The sequence below is a fragment of the Dipteris shenzhenensis genome, chromosome 9 (genome assembly GCF_047967505.1).
Source record: "Dipteris shenzhenensis isolate YYH24624 ecotype China chromosome 9, Dip_SZ_1.0, whole genome shotgun sequence".
In the NCBI taxonomy this organism is placed as follows: domain Eukaryota; kingdom Viridiplantae; phylum Streptophyta; class Polypodiopsida; order Gleicheniales; family Dipteridaceae; genus Dipteris; species Dipteris shenzhenensis.
In genome coordinates this window covers 54,958,739-54,975,973 of record NC_141604.1, presented here as the reverse complement: position 1 = coordinate 54,975,973, position 17,235 = coordinate 54,958,739, and the positions used below count along the sequence as shown (strand labels likewise).

At 43.6% G+C, this 17,235-nt stretch overlaps 1 protein-coding gene across 1 annotated transcript in view; it reads right to left on the bottom strand.

Moving 5' to 3' along the window:
- Nucleotides 1-7,871, bottom strand: part of LOC147898857 (uncharacterized) — a 59,829-nt gene extending 51,958 nt beyond the window's left edge. The window contains exons 1-2 of the mRNA XM_087379240.1: nt 7,665-7,871; nt 5,434-5,487 (exon numbers count right to left, since the gene is read on the bottom strand). Coding sequence (XP_087235366.1) covers nt 5,434-5,487; nt 7,665-7,871 — 261 coding nt within the window. The remainder of the gene's footprint in view (nt 1-5,433; nt 5,488-7,664) is intronic.
- Between the last annotated feature and the right edge of the window lie 9,364 nt (nt 7,872-17,235).

Sequence of the window (17,235 nt, the reverse complement as noted above, 5' to 3'; positions counted from 1 at the left end):
AGATTGCTTATTTGGGTCTTCTTTTATCACCTTTGCTGTTTTTTTCAATTTCATTCTGATGTAGCATACTATCCCACCAAATCCTCTCCCTCCTATGTGTGGTTTTGTATTCCATATTGAAATTTTCATAAATCCCTTAATTTTTAGTGATTCATTCTCCCATGATTCCAAGACTATGAGTATATGTATTCTGCCATTTCATCTTTCAATGCTATGACATTGTCTAAAGTCCAGCCTCCCACATTCCATACTTTGATCCTAAGGGTCTTGAATCCCTATTTATGCTTCTCTCCCCCTTTTCCTGACAGCTTTCCCATCCTTCACATAGGCATTCTTTCCTTCCTTTTTGCGTTCCTAATGACCTCAAACTCCTTGAGTTTTTGAGTGTATTGATTCCTTGTAAGGTCTTTGTTTATCCACATGGAGTGTCCCTTAGGATGATGCTTGTGATTTAGTACTTTGAGGCCGGATGGTGCGTCTTGGAACTCGACTATTATTTGTCGTGGTTTTTCTCCTTTTCTTCTCACTCTCGATTCATTTTGCCATGTTGTTGCAGATATGTGCATGGTCTTTTGGAAGACATGCGTGATTACCTTTTCAATGTCCTCATTTTCACGCTCCTCTTACCACCCCATCTTACTGGCTGAGACGGGTATGATACCTCTTGAAGGGGAGACATTATCCCAATACATGGCCTACCTCAACAAAGTTGAGAAAATGGATGCTAGCAAGATACCTCACAAGGCATTGGAAAATACACAAACCACAAGATGGCACCAAGATGTCGGAGGCCTCCCGTATGTCTCCGGTACCGGTCGCCATCTCTATCATAGCTTAGTAGCGAACCCAAACAAAAAACAGATCAAAATCTAGTCTAGGTGGGTGTATCCCAAAGATCCAGAAGAACTTTCCAAAGATAGCATTTGGAAAGCGAGCTCGTAAACGCTGCCCAAGGAAGCTTTAAAAATCACGAGTATGGGAGCAATGCCAAAGGAGATAAGGCACAGACTCTCGTGGAGCCAAACATTTGCGACAAACAGCCGGAGCAATATTCCTGCCTGCCAAAAGTTGCTCAGATGGAAGAACTCCCAACAAAACTCGCCACAAGAAGACCTATTGTTGGAGTGGAATTTTTGAATTCCAAATCTATCTCAATCTCTTCCGCCACCACTTGGCAGTGCGATTCATTTGCCAAAGCTAATTAGCCTTGTGAGAAACCCATGGTGGAGGCAAAAGCACTTTATATAAAGAAGAGATAGTAATATGTGACAACCTCAAAGGGCGACAAGATGAGCCTGGAGAAGAAAGTGTCCAGTCCTGAAGACGGTCCTCAAGCTCTAAAGGCGGAATGGGTTGAAAACGCTAAAGCATTCCAGTAATAGTTTGCCACATGAATCTGTAATGCATACCAAGACCAAAGTTTGCAGCAGCCAAAGGAAAAGAAAGGGGAATCCCATCATCTGCAACAACTGAGTGGATCCCCTTCAAGCTAAGGAAATATGAGCGTCTAGGCTCCTACACTGCCAATGGAGGGGAAAAAGCCTTTGACCAATGTATGCTCTCTGCTCTAAGAGAGTTTGTCTACAAAGAATCCCGACCATGCTATTCCAAATGAAAGAGGACATGCTTCCAATCCAGTAACATATGAGAGAGACCAAGAGACAACCTTTGATCTTGCCATCAACACAACCCAAAATGAAATCGCATTGTGTAGGCTGCCAATATCCAAAAGCAGGAGTGGTGAGCTGTAAAAGCAAATGGTGTGTCATAGCAGCCCAAGGCTGAGACCCCTGCAAGAACTGCAGCATCATTTTCCCCTTGTGGGCAAGAATATGCACTTGAATGTTAAGGATATTCAACCCCCCGTGCATTTTTGGCGAACAGAGATGCTGTAGCGAGAGTAATCTCAAACTCTTCTTGCCATGTTTTGAACGCCAAAAAGTTTTCAGAACGGTGGACATAAAAGAAGAAAGTACTGCCTTGTTGAACATTATTAGAGACAAGTAAAACTGAACATAAGCCACCAGAATTGATTGAACAATTCATAACCTGACATGTAGAGGCCATGTTGCCAGCTTCCAATATTCAAGTTTTTTTTCCAGTTTTGCTAATATCTAGTCAACTTGTTGGCGACAAGTAATCGACAAACCCAAAGGATAACCCAAATGATGAACCATCTGATTGGGTGGAACAATTTCGCCCGGCCATAAAAGAGTATGCCACTCTTTTGAATGCAATGGCAATAGCTTAGATTTCTGAAAAATCACATGAAGACCAGCCGCCAACCCATACAAAGATAAAGCCTGCATCAAGCAATATATATTCTACTCTATATTCTGAGGAGTAAAAAATGAATCATCTGCATAAGCTTGAGCAATCAAAGTACTGCTCCCTTGACTTTCCAAACCATGAAGCACGTCAGATGCTATGAGATGATCCATGTACTGAAGCATGGGATGTGTGGCTATGGCATATAGGAGTGCATTAAAAGGACAGCCCTGACGGACCGAACAGCGAAGGATCCATGCTTCAGAAATATCTCCAGACAGTATGCAAGCAGCTTTGCTGTCACTATAAAGCCAATAAATAATATGCTGTAATTTATGCCCAAAGCCCAATGCATGCATAGTCTGTGAAATGAAATCCCACTGGACTGTGTCAAATACCTTGGCAATGTCAACTTGCAGTAGCAAAACATCCTACGGAGTATATTTGGCATATTCTATTCCAATGTAGGCGTTGCAATATTATCACTAATCTGCCTGTGAGGAACAAACCATATTGCGCCACATGAAGGCCATCACGTAAATACCCTCTAATGAAATCCACCACCATTTTAGTGACGATCTTGTCCCTTTTTTTCATGAATCCAACATGTACTGCTTTTCCCATGCATAGTTGATCATATGCAGCAAAGTTGACTTGAGGATATCCCAGTATGCAAGAAAGAATTCAACTGTAAGACCATCCCATCCTTGAGATTTTCATCTACCTTGGGATTTTACCGCATCCAATAATTATGTTTCAGTGAAAGGACTTTCCAGCTCGAAAGCCTGATAGTAGAGACAAAGGGAGAAACGTGCTGCAATAATTGAGTCCATGCTGCAAGAACCTCTTGTGAAGGAGCATTTGCAGTCCCAAATCTATGTTGTACGAAACGTTTCCATGCAGGAAACGTGGTAGTTTTGAAACATTTCTGAAACGCCACTTGAGTTAATAGGAAACGGCAAGAGTAGGCTAAATAAAGTATATTTCTGCTCACATACAGGAAGCTAGTAATTTAAAAAAACATGCACCATATAAGCTAGACGTGTGCGCAAGGCAAGCAATTGGATTCTTGGAGGGCATGGAGCAGATGATCCTTGAAGATGCGATTCGTATAGTGCATTGATGAATTAGTCATCACCCATGTAGATCGTCTAATCTGAGTCTTGTGTTACTTCTGAAGCCTTCGCTATGCACCCGCTATGCCTTCATTCATTTTGGAGCGAGATTATCCACACACTCAGAGGTCAGTGGGACCAGATCCAGGGGGACTCCCGGGCCGGCTGGGAGAAGCGGAGACGTTTCCTCCGAGATTGGGACACGCAGGGCCTCTTCTTCGAGCATACATCTCAGGGCCTTCAGTGGCGCTACTCACTGCCTCTCTGGCTGTTTATTCACACCCGCCTGATCCCTCCGTGAGAGAGAGCTTTTGATTCCTCTTAGGGCTGCGTCCGATTTGTGAACGTAGCCCCGTCAGCTGCAAAACTGACCCCATGTATTCTTGTTTTCTCGAAGTAATATAATCAGCACTGTTTTTTCGAAAAAAAAAATATTTCATTCATTTTATGCATAGCAAGGGTAGAGAACCCATGTGCCCGAAGTAGCTGCCGCACAAAAGTGTGCACATCTTGCTCGTCGATGATGTGTCGAAGATGCTCATCAAGCCATGAGAGTGCTTGGATCAAACTCTAAACACGCTCAGACTTTATCTGAGTTACATAGGGTGCACAGTTTGATGACTGTCATTTTCATGTTCTGTTCTTGGTTCCATTCCAATAGTCCCTCACCTTAGACCGTCATTGTCATGTTCTGTTCTTGGTTCCATTCCAGTAGTCTCTCACCTTGCCTTCATGGGGGGGTGTAGGAATATGAAGCCAAAGTGAGTCAAAAATGTGTGTTCTAGTGTGAGTTCTAGTCTAGTTGTCCTATGGATGCCACGTGTCATATTGGGAGATATCCCATATGCATAGGTATTCATATGTGTATGTGCTCTTATATAAGAGCTATACTTGTCTAGTGTCAAATCAATCAAGTATCAAGCTACAAGCTCTTTGGTCTACATGTGAGTACTCTCATTTTTGTTCATTGCTCTAGTCATTTCATTTCCGTTTCATTATGTCTCCTTTTGAGTATCACTTCCTCTCTCCCCAGCCTAACCTCTCTCTCTCCCTCTTTCCACCATGTTCCTTCAGTGAGTACTGTGGTGAGCCAAGCCATGTGGAGAAACATTGCTAGAAAAGACAGCGGCATGAGCAGGCAAGGAACTTGAAGGGAAAAGCCTGTATTGTGGAAGTTCAACCTCGGAAGATAAAGCTGAATTCGCTGCTGCTGATGTTTTGGATGAAGACTGGGCATTTTCAACCTTATTGTGCTTGTTCGCTTTGAGAGTATGCTCTTTAGCACGTCTTGAGTCCTCTTGGTTTGGTCATTTCTTTGTTAGTTGGCAGTGTTGTCAGCAGTTTATTGTGTTAATTCTTTCGGTTAGTTTTCTTCCCCATTTGGCTTTTGGGGGTGGGGGCTCCTATCATGAATTGGCATTCCCGTCTTTGAGTAGTTTAAATATAAGAACTTTTCGGTATTTTACTGAGCCAATACTTCTCGTGTTTGAATTTATGAAGAAGAGAGCACTGTCAGCATTACTGCTGAACGATTAGATAAAGCTTTGGGTGTTGAGTTTCTTGCATGCTGTGTTTTCTTTCATGGAGAGGCTTCTCGAAGGTCACTACATGTTTGAGGTCTTCCAACCAGAGCCCTCGCTTTTTAGTGGGATTTTTTAATGATTAGAGCTTAACCCTCTTAAGTTTTTCTCTTGCTACCTTGTTCCATGCATCCAACTTATACAATGTTTCCTTAAAATCCACATTCGTACATCACAAAAAGGGCATGATCTCAATGGGAACTGTATTATCAAATACAAATAGAAAGCTCCAAAGCACAATATTAAGAATAAATCTGAACCTAGAACTACATATTTTGTGAGTTGGGATGCCAAGAAAGAACTCACGTAACATTGCTTGAGATTACTGATATGAAGACCTCATTGTTCCTTGAGGATAGTTAAGAGACACACAAAAGCAATTTGGAACAGGACAAGGTTCTAGATATGTTGCATTTCTTAGTAAAAAATGGGGTAAGAGTTTTTCTACATTTCAATCCCACACAGGATACCTGTATGAGAACCACGTCCATAAGTTCAGCCACTAGAACTTCAACACCTTGACCCTGCTAAGAAAATTTTTAAATGTAAGGAACCTTTGACAATTTTCTCTGCGCAAACACAAAAAGTGGTTGATAAAATTTTCTATTGAAAAGGAAAACCATGCAGTTAATGGGCAAACACATATGCATGCATATTGGGACTTTAATTCTGGCTCATCCACATAACAATTTCCAAGCAGTTAGAGTGCACCTGTATTCACAAATTAACAAACAAAAGAGTGGAGAGGTAATGAAAAAGACAAAAGACAACTTTTTTGGTCATTGCTTGGATTAGTATTCATGACAAACCAAGCTTACAGATCTAAGATTGACTTTAGGATTCAGTAAAAGTTCTGCTGAAGCCTGAAAGTGCCAACTCTATAGAATCTTGCAGATATCCTGCCACACTAACTCTCATTTTTGTCACACCATCTCCAAAAAAATGAAAGACACCATGCTGCTTCTCTTCCCCATCCCCTTCCTTCTTGCTCCTCCAGCCTTTCCAGTCCTCACTTTTTCTCCCTTTTTCCCCCTCGATTTTCTTCTTTCCACCTGCTAAAATGCTACGTGTACATGTTCCACTTACTTGCTGGTAAAGCTCTGAGCTGTTATTTTGCTGTTTCAAACTGAAGTCCATAAACCCCTTTCCCACACAGAATGATCTCTTCTTCTTTGTCGCTTCTCTAACACTGCTCACAAAAAAGTTTCCATTTTGTTTTAGTGATGTTTATGCAGGTTTGCACTGCCTAGACAGCACAAATTTGTTACGATGATCACCCTAGTCGTTATTGCCCCCTCTCTCACCTGTTTTTCTTCCCTCTTCGTTCTTATCTCTCTTTCCTTTTCTCAATTAAACTCTACTTGATTACTTGTGCAAAGTACAATATGTACTAACATCAATGAGCTTACTGAAATCTCCATTCAATTCTCAACTCCTATTAGTTTTACATCAATGAGCTTATGGAAATTTCCATTAAATTCTCCTCTCCTATCAGTTTTCTTTTGTATTCTTTATACATTAGGCCACTTTGACAGTCTCCTATCTCTCTTCATGACACATTCTAGAAGACAGGCTGAATTGTGCAAGGTCTAAAGGGTGGAAGATTGGATGATAGGTTATGGTGCCTAAACAGTGAAAGGTGGATTAGTAATGGTCTTAAGCACGGGGGAGGCACATGGGGTGTGCAAGATTTTGTGGAGGTGGAGGGTGGGGACTGTTATCTTCTAAGAGATGGGAAGCTTAGATGTAAGCGATTTACTAGCCCAAAAGGTAGGTGATTTACCAGGGCTACCATGAGTGGAGCAGACTCAAATGAGAGTCCTACTCATGTACACACGGAATAAACAAATCATTCCAAGTCCAAGGGGTAATGAAGAAAAGTCCCAAACAGAAATGAAGAGGCGACAAAAGCTATGTGGGGGTAGGAGGCAATGGGGAAGCTGAGGCTAACTTACAAGCATGTGGAGGTTTTCAACAAAATGCTTAAAATCTGATCAGAAATGGCAGATAAATGACTTAATGGTTCAATCGTCACATGAGCAACATCTTCACTATATATACACCTTTGAATGGCTAGAATATATCCAATCATACAAATTTAGAAATTTTTGTTGTTCTGAAGTCCAAAAACCTACACAGAAAATAAAAGGAAGAAAGACATACTTAGCAAGCAAAGCAACACGTATGTCGTCATCAATGCCCAAGAATAAGTAGCTATAATGGGTTTCTAAAGACCCGTGGAGTCTCTTGGGCAAACCCAGTGCTTACTATAATACGTCAAATAAACAAAAGAGAAAGAAAACAAGAATTAAAGAAGAAAGGAAGAAGGAGACTAAATAGAATAAACAAGCAAATCAAGAAACAAAATAAACCAAAAAACAGGAAATCTCTCTCTCTCTCTCTCTCTCTCTGATGGCGATTTGGACTGCACCAACAGCTCCGAATGGGGGGTAAACCCCCAACGCGGTTGACCGTCAGGATCCTTCTGCGTCCCCCATCTCTAGCCCTGCTGTGTACCCGGTGGCTCCTGTTATTTGCCGCGCGCGGCGATCGCGAAAGAAGTTCCAGGTAGTTGCTCAATTCAGATCAAAAATCTGAGGCCACCATCAGCTCCGAAAGGGGGGTAAAACTCCAACGCAGTTGACCGTCAGGATCCCTTTACGCTCCAGCACATAGCATGCTGTTGTGATATCAGGTGCACCTGTTTTCTATCGCGCGCGTCGCCAGTCTTCATCCTGGCGTCCAACACTCTCAACAAAAGAGTCAACAGGAGTGGTTTGGCAGCAGCCTCCACTCCAATGACGAAGAGCTCTGCAGGAAGTACAAGTATGAAAAACTCTTTTTCTCTAACACCAACTAAAACAGGTACTCTGCAAATGACAGTCGGAGATGAGCCACCCCCCACCATTTTAGATGGACATAGCAGTCCCTTTTATTCCTGTTTAAGGAAACATTTTAGCAGCCCCGCTCATGTCAGTGCAAGGAGCTACAATAGACAATTTTCCTAATGAATCTGGAATTTGGGCGTTTCTAACAGCTCTGCAAAGCACATTGGATTGCCAACAGCAAGAGATACATGCACTCTCTTTGAAGTGCCAACACTTACAGTACAGAAATAAAGATTTGGAGCAAAAGGTGGCCATACAAGAGAGCTCCATAAACAGTTTGGAGGAAAAAAATATCAGTCAAGAGGAAAAATTATGTGAGCTGGAACAGACTTTGGAAAAGATGAAAGAAAATACGGCACCACAGCCTCAAATAGAATGCAAGCCACAGACAAACACCTTAGTGACATGGGCAAATATAGTAAATGGACATGCCTCGCCAGGTGCACATCTAGACAAGGGGGAAAAATCAGAAGATAAAATAGATGTTGATGAGTATAGAGAGAGAGAAAAAAGATCACAGAACATTGTCATACGAGGTCTAGTAGAAAAAGAAAAGGAAACACCCCTCTCACTTGCAAAGGATGTAGGGGACTTTTTTGTGGAGCACTTTGCCATGCAAGAGGTTGTGGTCTTTGGGGCACACAGAGTAGGGAGAAAGAGAGATGAAAATTCGAGTCAGCGAGCAATTGTTTGCACCATGCTTGACCCGCGCAAGAGAGAAATCATTTTGGACAGCAGCAAGATTTACTTAAAGGGAACATCTTTCTACGTGACAGAAGACCGCACCCCCAAGCAGCAAGAAGAAAGGAGACGTATGTATGAGGCCCGAATCAAAAAAAAAGAGCAAGGAGCTGAACAGGCCCTCTAGGAACACGCGGCCTATGGAACCCAAAAGAAGTTGAAGATCATGTTTTGGAATTGTAGAGGTTTCCCTTGGCATAAAGGGGCTGGATTGAATGAAGTTATGCATGATGCAGACATTATTTTTCTCGCAGAGACTTGGGAAAGGGACATATGCAGAATTCCTAAAATTAATGGATACGTGGTGCACTCCATCTGGCAAAAGCAAGTTGGCCTACGAGGGCAAGGAGGGGTAGCATGCATATACAAGGAACATATACAAGACATGATTTCCATAGCCAAAGATGACATCCACAAACGCTTCATATGGATCATGGTAAAAGGAATGCACTCACCACTTTACATTGCAGGGTGCTACATTCCTCATAGAGAATCTCCCTTCTACCAAAGACATGAGGTTGACCCAACCCAGCCACTTGGAGACCTGTGCTTGGATATAGCTATGTTCAACAAAAAAGGAAATGTTTTGCTCATTGGTGATTTCAATGCACGGATAGGAGATCTACAGTTTCACTATCCCACTCAGCAAGAATACATCAAGGAACATGAGATAGACATTGACCCCATTTGGTGTAGATGCTCAAAGGATAAGGAAGTGAATGCACATGGTAGGGCATTGGAGCAATTGATGAATGGAATGCACATGTTGGTGGTGAATGGCACAGCCCTTTTCCCAAAATCAAATACCCCTGGTTTGGAAGCTTGCCATCTCATTCACAATTTCTCACTTGGCTCAAAGTCCCCTGATTCAGATCACACACCACTATATGTGGAGCTTAATATATTACTTGCCAAGGCAACTTTAGAAGAGCGCAAAACAGTTGAATGCAACTATCATATAAATGAGGCAAAGAAGGTGGAGTACGCTGAAACTCTAGAGACGTGTCTGCTGGGAAAACAGAAAATTGGGTGGACAGAATTGAAAAATGCTATTCTCACTACAGCCAAGTCAGTTTTGGGTACAAAAAGAGCAATAAAGAATGCAAGAAAGGGCTACCATACAATGTTTGGTTTGATGCTGAGTGCAAGGCAGCTAGGAATGCACTAAAGGGGATCCCAATGGGGGATGAGAAAAGAGCAGCTAAGAAACAGCTCCATGCACTTACACGTAAAAAAAGACGTGCACATATTGTGAACAAGGAATGGACTGATGCAATTGATTTTATCAAACATCCTAGAAGAGCATGGAAAGGAATTAAACAAAGGTCAAATGACATTATGGGAGATTTTACAGAAACACAGATGCTGGAATATGCTCAACAGCTCTACACACATCCCAAGGCTCGGCCCATGGTGAGCATACCTCTCAGCAGTAATACTCAGGGTCTTTTCTCATTGAAAGATGTACAAGATGGCCTCAAGAAAATGGTAAATGGAAAGGCAGCAGACACTCTACACCTAGTGGCTGAACTCATTAAGTGGACCAATGAGCACACGCAAAGGCACATAGCAATGGCACTAAATCAGGCTTTGATGCATGGTTTCCCAACAGAATGGCAAGAGAATTGGATCAAACCAATCTACAAAGGGGGTGACCGCAATCAATTAACAAATTACAGAACAATTATGGTATGTTCCACTCTAGCCAAACTATATAGCACAATAGTAGAGGCAAAATTGAGTGCTTGGGCAGAGAAAGAAAATAAAAGAGCAATGGGACAAGCTGGTTTCAGACCAAAACACTGTACAGTGGATCACCTAGTCACTCTCCGAGTTTTGATGGAGGAAAGCCGCCTCAAGGGGAAGCCACTCTTCTGTTGTTTCATTGACTTTAAGAAGGCATTTGATACAGTGCCTAGGGATGTGCTATGGGAGAGAATGGAATGCATAGGGGTGCCCGAGGAAATAAGGTTTTCTGTCTTTAGACTTTATGAGAAAGTAAAATGTCAACTAAAATGTAAGGATGGGATGTCACAAGAGTTCTATAGTAATATGGGGGTAAAACAAGGATGTCCGCTCTCACCCACTTTGTTCGGCCTATGCATTGATAGACTTGAGGAGTTGGTGAATGAAGAAGCATGTAAAGATGAGTTATACAGCCCTCATCTAGCAGGTCTCGTGATTTGGTTGCTTCTTTATGCAGATGATGTGGTTGTTTTCACTGATAGTGAAAGTAAGATGCAAAAAATGATGGATATCTTCAGCATATTTTGTGCAGAGAGTGGGATGGCTATTAATGTCAACAAAACTAAACTCATATTTTGTGCAGCCCCCTCCAAATCTTATATAAAGGACAACCCATTGAGACAGTGCACTCATTCAAATACTTGGGTATTGAAATCCCCGCCAATAATAGATGGAACAGCTGTGTGCAACGGAGACTTGATGCAGGATGGGCAAAATACTTCCAATTTGAAAATGAGTGCAACAATAGCAATACGAGAAGGTGGCAAGTACGAAATATGATCTTTGGGGCATATGTGATACAGACAGTACTCTACGGAGTAGAGGTATGGGGTGGGAGTATATCTCCATCAACGTGGAATGAGATAGAGAAAATGCAAAAGTCTTTCATTAGGAGGCACCTGGGCATCAAGGCTACTACACCATACTCTTTGTTACTCCTAGAGACAGGATGTATACCCATAGAGCTACATGCTCTGAAGAGAGTACTCAGATACATCACAAAGGTCAAGTGCATGGATAATGAAAGGCTACCAAAGAGAGCATGGAATGAAAGTCAGAAGCTTCAAAAGACAAACAAGGGCAAGATTTTGACATCCGGATGGGCACAGGACCTAAAAAAATGGTTCAAGAAGTGGGAAGTAGAAGAGTATTTAAACTACTCTTCAAAGGAGATTGATGAAGAGGCTTTTCATTATGACCTGCTGAATGCACTACACAGGAAATGGCAAACAGCAGAAAACAAAGATAAATTTGAGTACTATCGCACATATATCAACCCCGAATATTGGTCAATTTATACAGGAAGGGAGACAACAACGCAGAAGTACATATGTACACCTATAGCAGTGCATAAACGGAGGGCTTTAGCCTCACTTCGCACCCGATCACACCAGCTGCAAATAGAAACAGGGGGATGGAAAAAGATGCCAAGGGAGAGTAGAATATGCCAACTATGTGATCAAGGTATGGTTGAAACAGAAGAACACATGGTAATGATATGCCCTCACTATGCACACATTAGGGAAGAGTTCAATCACCTCCTTGAGGGACATAACAAACTGGCTGATTTGCTGCATAAAGGGTCACCTTCAGCTTTAGGAACTTTTGTGTATAAGCTCTTCAAGCATAGGAATCCACCTGAATCCTAGAAGGTGGTTTCTCTTTCCACCCTCCCATCTTCGGGAGGAGCTTTCATGTACTTGTGATATTGTATTGCTCAGGTCCCATAGGCCGGTTTTGGTCTTCAGAGGACGATAATATATTCTTCTTCTTCTTCTTCTTCTTCTTCTCTCTCTCTCTCATACAGGAAAGAAAGAAAGAATTTACAAATGAATGAATTATATAAAACATTTAAAAATAAATGAACCCATTACACTTATGTACTACTTCCTACAAAGATGCAAAATTACATTCCTACCTAAAAAAGCACATGCATACTCAATCAAACTATCCTTTGAAACTAAAAGAAAAACAGGCTCTTCAGCTCCCCGCTTTTTGTTTTCAGCTTATGTTCAATACCTCTAGTAAAGTGATCAAATTACTACATTGAGCGATAAAAGACTCCTTAGTTCTACAAAGCCATGAAAATCTATGCAATTGGGAAGAAAAGACTCCATATTTTGCCAAATCAGAAATGTTTGAGTCAATGTGTGTTGGAGAGTGGGAGAGAAAAGATCCATCATGGCAAGAGGAAGTGAGAACACAAATAAGCCAGAAGAGTATGTTCCATTCATTTAAGAGGGAAGACTCTCTTTTTTAGAATGAGAGAGAGGGTGGCCTTAATCATAGGCACATCTCCTACATCAAAGGAGATAACTCCTACATCATAGAGGCACCTCCCCAAGATGGGGCGTTGTACTACATCACCACCTGTGTCATGGTCCATAGCACTAAGTGTGCTTCTCTATACACACACACTTTTTTTTTTTGGTGAAACCAGTAACTATATTATTAACATGAGATCAATGTACATGATATTAGACTCCAAAAGAGAGCCTAATGGAAGAACTCAAAAACAGTCAGAAAACAGTTCAAGGCTAGTAGCATCCAAGTCCCTCGCAGCATAACTATCATGTAAAGATTGCTTGAGGGACATTCTGAAGAAAGCATATGCCTGAGGAAACTGTTGTCCCATCCTACCCAAAAACGAGTCCAGTGAAAGAAAAGGAGGAATGGAGACATCTGAGATGAGAAGCATCCAAACATCCAGAAGAGTTTCCCGAATCTGATAGAGGGAAACCGAAGCCGCAGCAAATGAGAGACATGAGTGATCAATATCCGAGAGTGCGGGCAAGACCATAACAAATGGGAAACTATCTCACGGTGATGAGAGCAACGGGGGCAGGAAGGGGAAGCAATGCGACGTGCTGCCAATTTCACCCCAATGGAAAAAGCTCCCACTATACATCTCCAAAAGAAAAGCCTCTGTTTCAATGGCAATTTGGCTTTCCAAATTTTCTTGAGTCGTGATTGCCACCAAGATAAAGGCCTATCCAAATTCCAAAGAGTGTTGGCATGCTTATCAATCCATCGCGGTGGAAGAAGAAATCTGTAGACCATCGAGGAGGCCAGATTATGCATTGAAAGCGAACAGGTAGCAGGAGATAAGGAAGTCAGATTCCAGTCCAGTAATTTGTCATGTACAAACAGTGGAGGAACAGGAACAAATGGCTGCAACATAGTTGTAAGTATTCTCCAAATGGGCCTATGATGCAGACCCAAGGGGAATGTCCTGCAAGCTTGTGGAAATGAAAGCACATAACCATGTTGATCCACAACATCTCCGACAAATCTTATGCCCAATTTCATAAGATTATATGCTTTAATAGGTGCCTGTAAAGCGAGAGGCGATTCAAACACCTTGCTCCAATGGATGCTTTCCAAGCGAAAAGAATTACCATGATGGGAAGAAGCACCTGTCCATTTAGCATAAGAGAGAATTCTCTTCCAATCATGAATAAAAGCAGTAGAAACAGGAGCCCCAGGAATTTTCCCCTGAAATGTGGTCATGACTGCTTCCCAGTGATCTGTAATCCAATGCCCATATGCATGGGACGTCATGTTTCCACACATAGCTGCTAACATAATAGCCCATGGCTGTTTTTGATGAAAAAAATCAGCAATCATAGTGCTCTTTCTTGCCAACATATGAAATTGAAGATTGAGAATATTCAGCCCCCCATGAGTCTTAGGAGAACAAATAGACTGCATGGGAAGTAGTCGCAAAGCCTTTTTGTGAGATTTGCTTTTCCAAAATATCTCCATAGCCTGGGACATATAGGAAGCCAAATGCTTAAAAGACTAGGGAAGAAGAGGCAAATAAAATTGCACGTATGCCATAATGATAGACTGTACTATTCGAAGTCGAACATGTAGAGGCCAAGTGGACAAATGCCAGTATTCCAGCTTCTTGTTGATCTTTTGAAGCACCCATTTGAGCTGTTGTTGAGGGGTAATATTCCAGCCAATGGGATACCCTAAATGCCTCACAAGAGTATGGGAAGAGAGGATGTGGCCTGGCCAGAGAAGTGCATGCCAATCAGCTAGTCACATACTTTCACATGCTATCTCATGGTGATCAAGGATAAATCTATGGCTAGGATCTCATGCTAGCAAAGGTGCCCAAGGGTCAAGGTTTACAAACTGGGATAAAAGCCCCCCAAATGGTTCTCTCTCTTGCATGTACAAGGATTATAATCTTAGACCTTTGTGTGGACCTAGTTTCTCATGTCTGCAAGAGGTACGATAAAGGCAAAGACATATCACATGGCCTACATCATATGGTGACCAGAGGTGATTTACAAAGACTATAAGGACTAAAACACATAACCATAACATTCTTTTTGGAGTACTACTCCAGGCAAAGAATCTCAAAATTGACTACATTACCAAGTGATAGATGTTGGACTTTAGAAGATCCAATCTTTATCTTCCTATTACTTTGATAATGCTACCACAAATTTTTTTACTTCATTTGCTATGGAGGTTCTTTCTTTTTCTTTTTTCTTTTTTTTCAAAGAAAGGAACCTTCTATTAATGCTTGAAAGATTTCATACAAGAAAACAGCCCCGAAGGTGTTGAGAATGAAAAACAGGAAAAGGCTGAAAGAAAGCAAACCGGCCTGTTCCAGAGAAGCCAAGCTCACTGCCTAGGGGATCTCTGGAACTGGGCCTAACAGCCAAGTGGGGGGACTATACAGCCAGCGAATCCCTTGCGGAGTGAAGATGTGGAAAACACCTGTAGGCCAAGCCTTGTAGAAACGAGCACACCTCTCAATAGTCACCCTGGAGCCTGGAGTCCCACGCTCCCAAGTGGACCATAGAGTGTAAATGATATCCTGCCAGATGGCAACTAAGCTAGCCGAGGGTGGAACCGGGTGCTCTCCCATGACAAGACTGCAGCGAGCCACCCAAATGTTCCAAGCCGTGATGCTGGCTACCACCTCCCAAACACTGTCCTTCCTAGGAGGAGGAGGACCTAGGGTGTCAAGGGGGACTGCCTCGTGGAGTGCAATCCTCTGAATGCTTTACCCCTGTATCCGGTAGAGGCTGGGGAGATCTCATCAATCTGAAACGCGTGTCCTCCCTTTGTCAACCAAGCCACCATCCCAGGTGTAATCTCTGTGAAGACTCTGCATACGTGTCATGATCCTAAGGACTCTCATCCACATCCTCGCTGCGTTACGACAACTCCATAGGCAGTGCGGGATAGTCTCAAGGACACCATCTGAGCAGCAATGGCACTGCCTCTCCACTCGCATCTGCTCCCACCACCGGCTGATGCGCAAGCCGCCGTCGGCTGCCAGCCAGAAGAAGTATGAAATCTTCCTCGGCCGCAAGCTGGACCACAACCGCGTCCAAAACCTGGAGCGAACATCTCGCGGCACTCTCTGGGTCACCCAGTGTCTCTCCCTCAAGAAAGTCCACCTCGACGAGTCCATCTGAAGTCTCTTGCCAATCCGTGTGGTGTAGGAAAAGAAAGGCACCTCATCTATCGTCTCAGCTAGGCCGCCCCTGGAGGGCCAGGTCCACTCCCCCAGGTCCCACTGGACCTCCCTCAAGGGTCTACCCTCCCACAACCAAAGGCGCCATCTAGAGGCGTCCTGCTCTGAGATACTGGGAGGATCAATGTGCCACTCCTTCCCCAAGCGTCCTACCACTCTGATCATATGCCACTGTATCCCATCAAGACTTCCATCCATCTCAGGGTCACTCCCAGTGAGGGGCTGAAGTAGGCCTCCAGGTCCTACACGGAAGAAGCCGAGGTGCGTGCTACCGCGCTGCATCAAGTCCTCAAGGGAACACCAGTACATGAAAATTGCCCCAACCATCTGCTGTCTCTCCAAATGTGAAGTCCTTCCCACCAGGACTCAAGAATGGCTAAGTCGATCTCGCCCATCCGCTGCCCTGTCCCTCTCAGATGCGCTAGGGCGTCAAGCCTCGCCTCTGCCTCCATAGGTAGTCTGCTCCCGCAACCAAAAGACCCTGCTGGACCACTATCCCACTATGCCCAGCCAATGTGAGTCCGTTGCCCAAGCATACGTCCCTCCTGATCTCTGACCTCTGGGTGCCACATAAGGGGCTGGCGCTCAAACTCCTCTCTGCATCTGGGCGAAGCACAGATGAGACCCCCTGCTAGTGTCTACGAAACCCTGTGAAGACTCCTCATCAGGGGGGAGCCCTTCCCCGTAAGGGGGGCCTCTGAGAAGATCCATCTATGTGAAGGCTGCCACTATAGCCCAGTGCGTGGGGTGTTCCTCAACAGCCATCTTTGTATGAGGAGCTTCTAAGGCTCGGCACCTGGGTGAGGCCACGAACCACCAACTTGCCCAGAAGAACCCTGCTCTGCATCTCCGGATCAATGATACCCAAGCCTCCCAGTGCCTGCGGCATGATCACCGTCTGCCAAGCTAGTGTTCCTAGTGCCGTCTGAACCTGCCCAGAGGAAGTTTCGTAACAACCGTCGGAGCTGCCCAATGCATCCTCTGTGAAAGCACCAACAGGAGGCAATATACCAGGCAGTGGCAAGAAGGACCTGGTTTGCCACTAAGGCGCCACTTGCGAGTGAGAGTTTGGCCGAGGTCCAATAGAGAAGCTTGCGCCGAACACTCTCAAGCACTGGGGCAATCTGATGCTCTGCTATGATGTCAATACCCACTTGTGAAGAAGCCTATGGATTTCGTCCAGTTGATCCGTGCCCCCGAGGCCTCACAATAGATAGCCAAGGCTCCTCTGACTCTCTCTAGACTCGCTGTGGTACCCTCAACATACAAGGCTGTGTCACCTGCAAACTCCGAGTCAAGGAGCTTCTCCTCCTACCTGATTGGGAGTCTCAACCCTGTGAGACCCGCCACCTATGACCTCAAATAGTAGCCCAGAGCCTCCGCTACAAACAAGA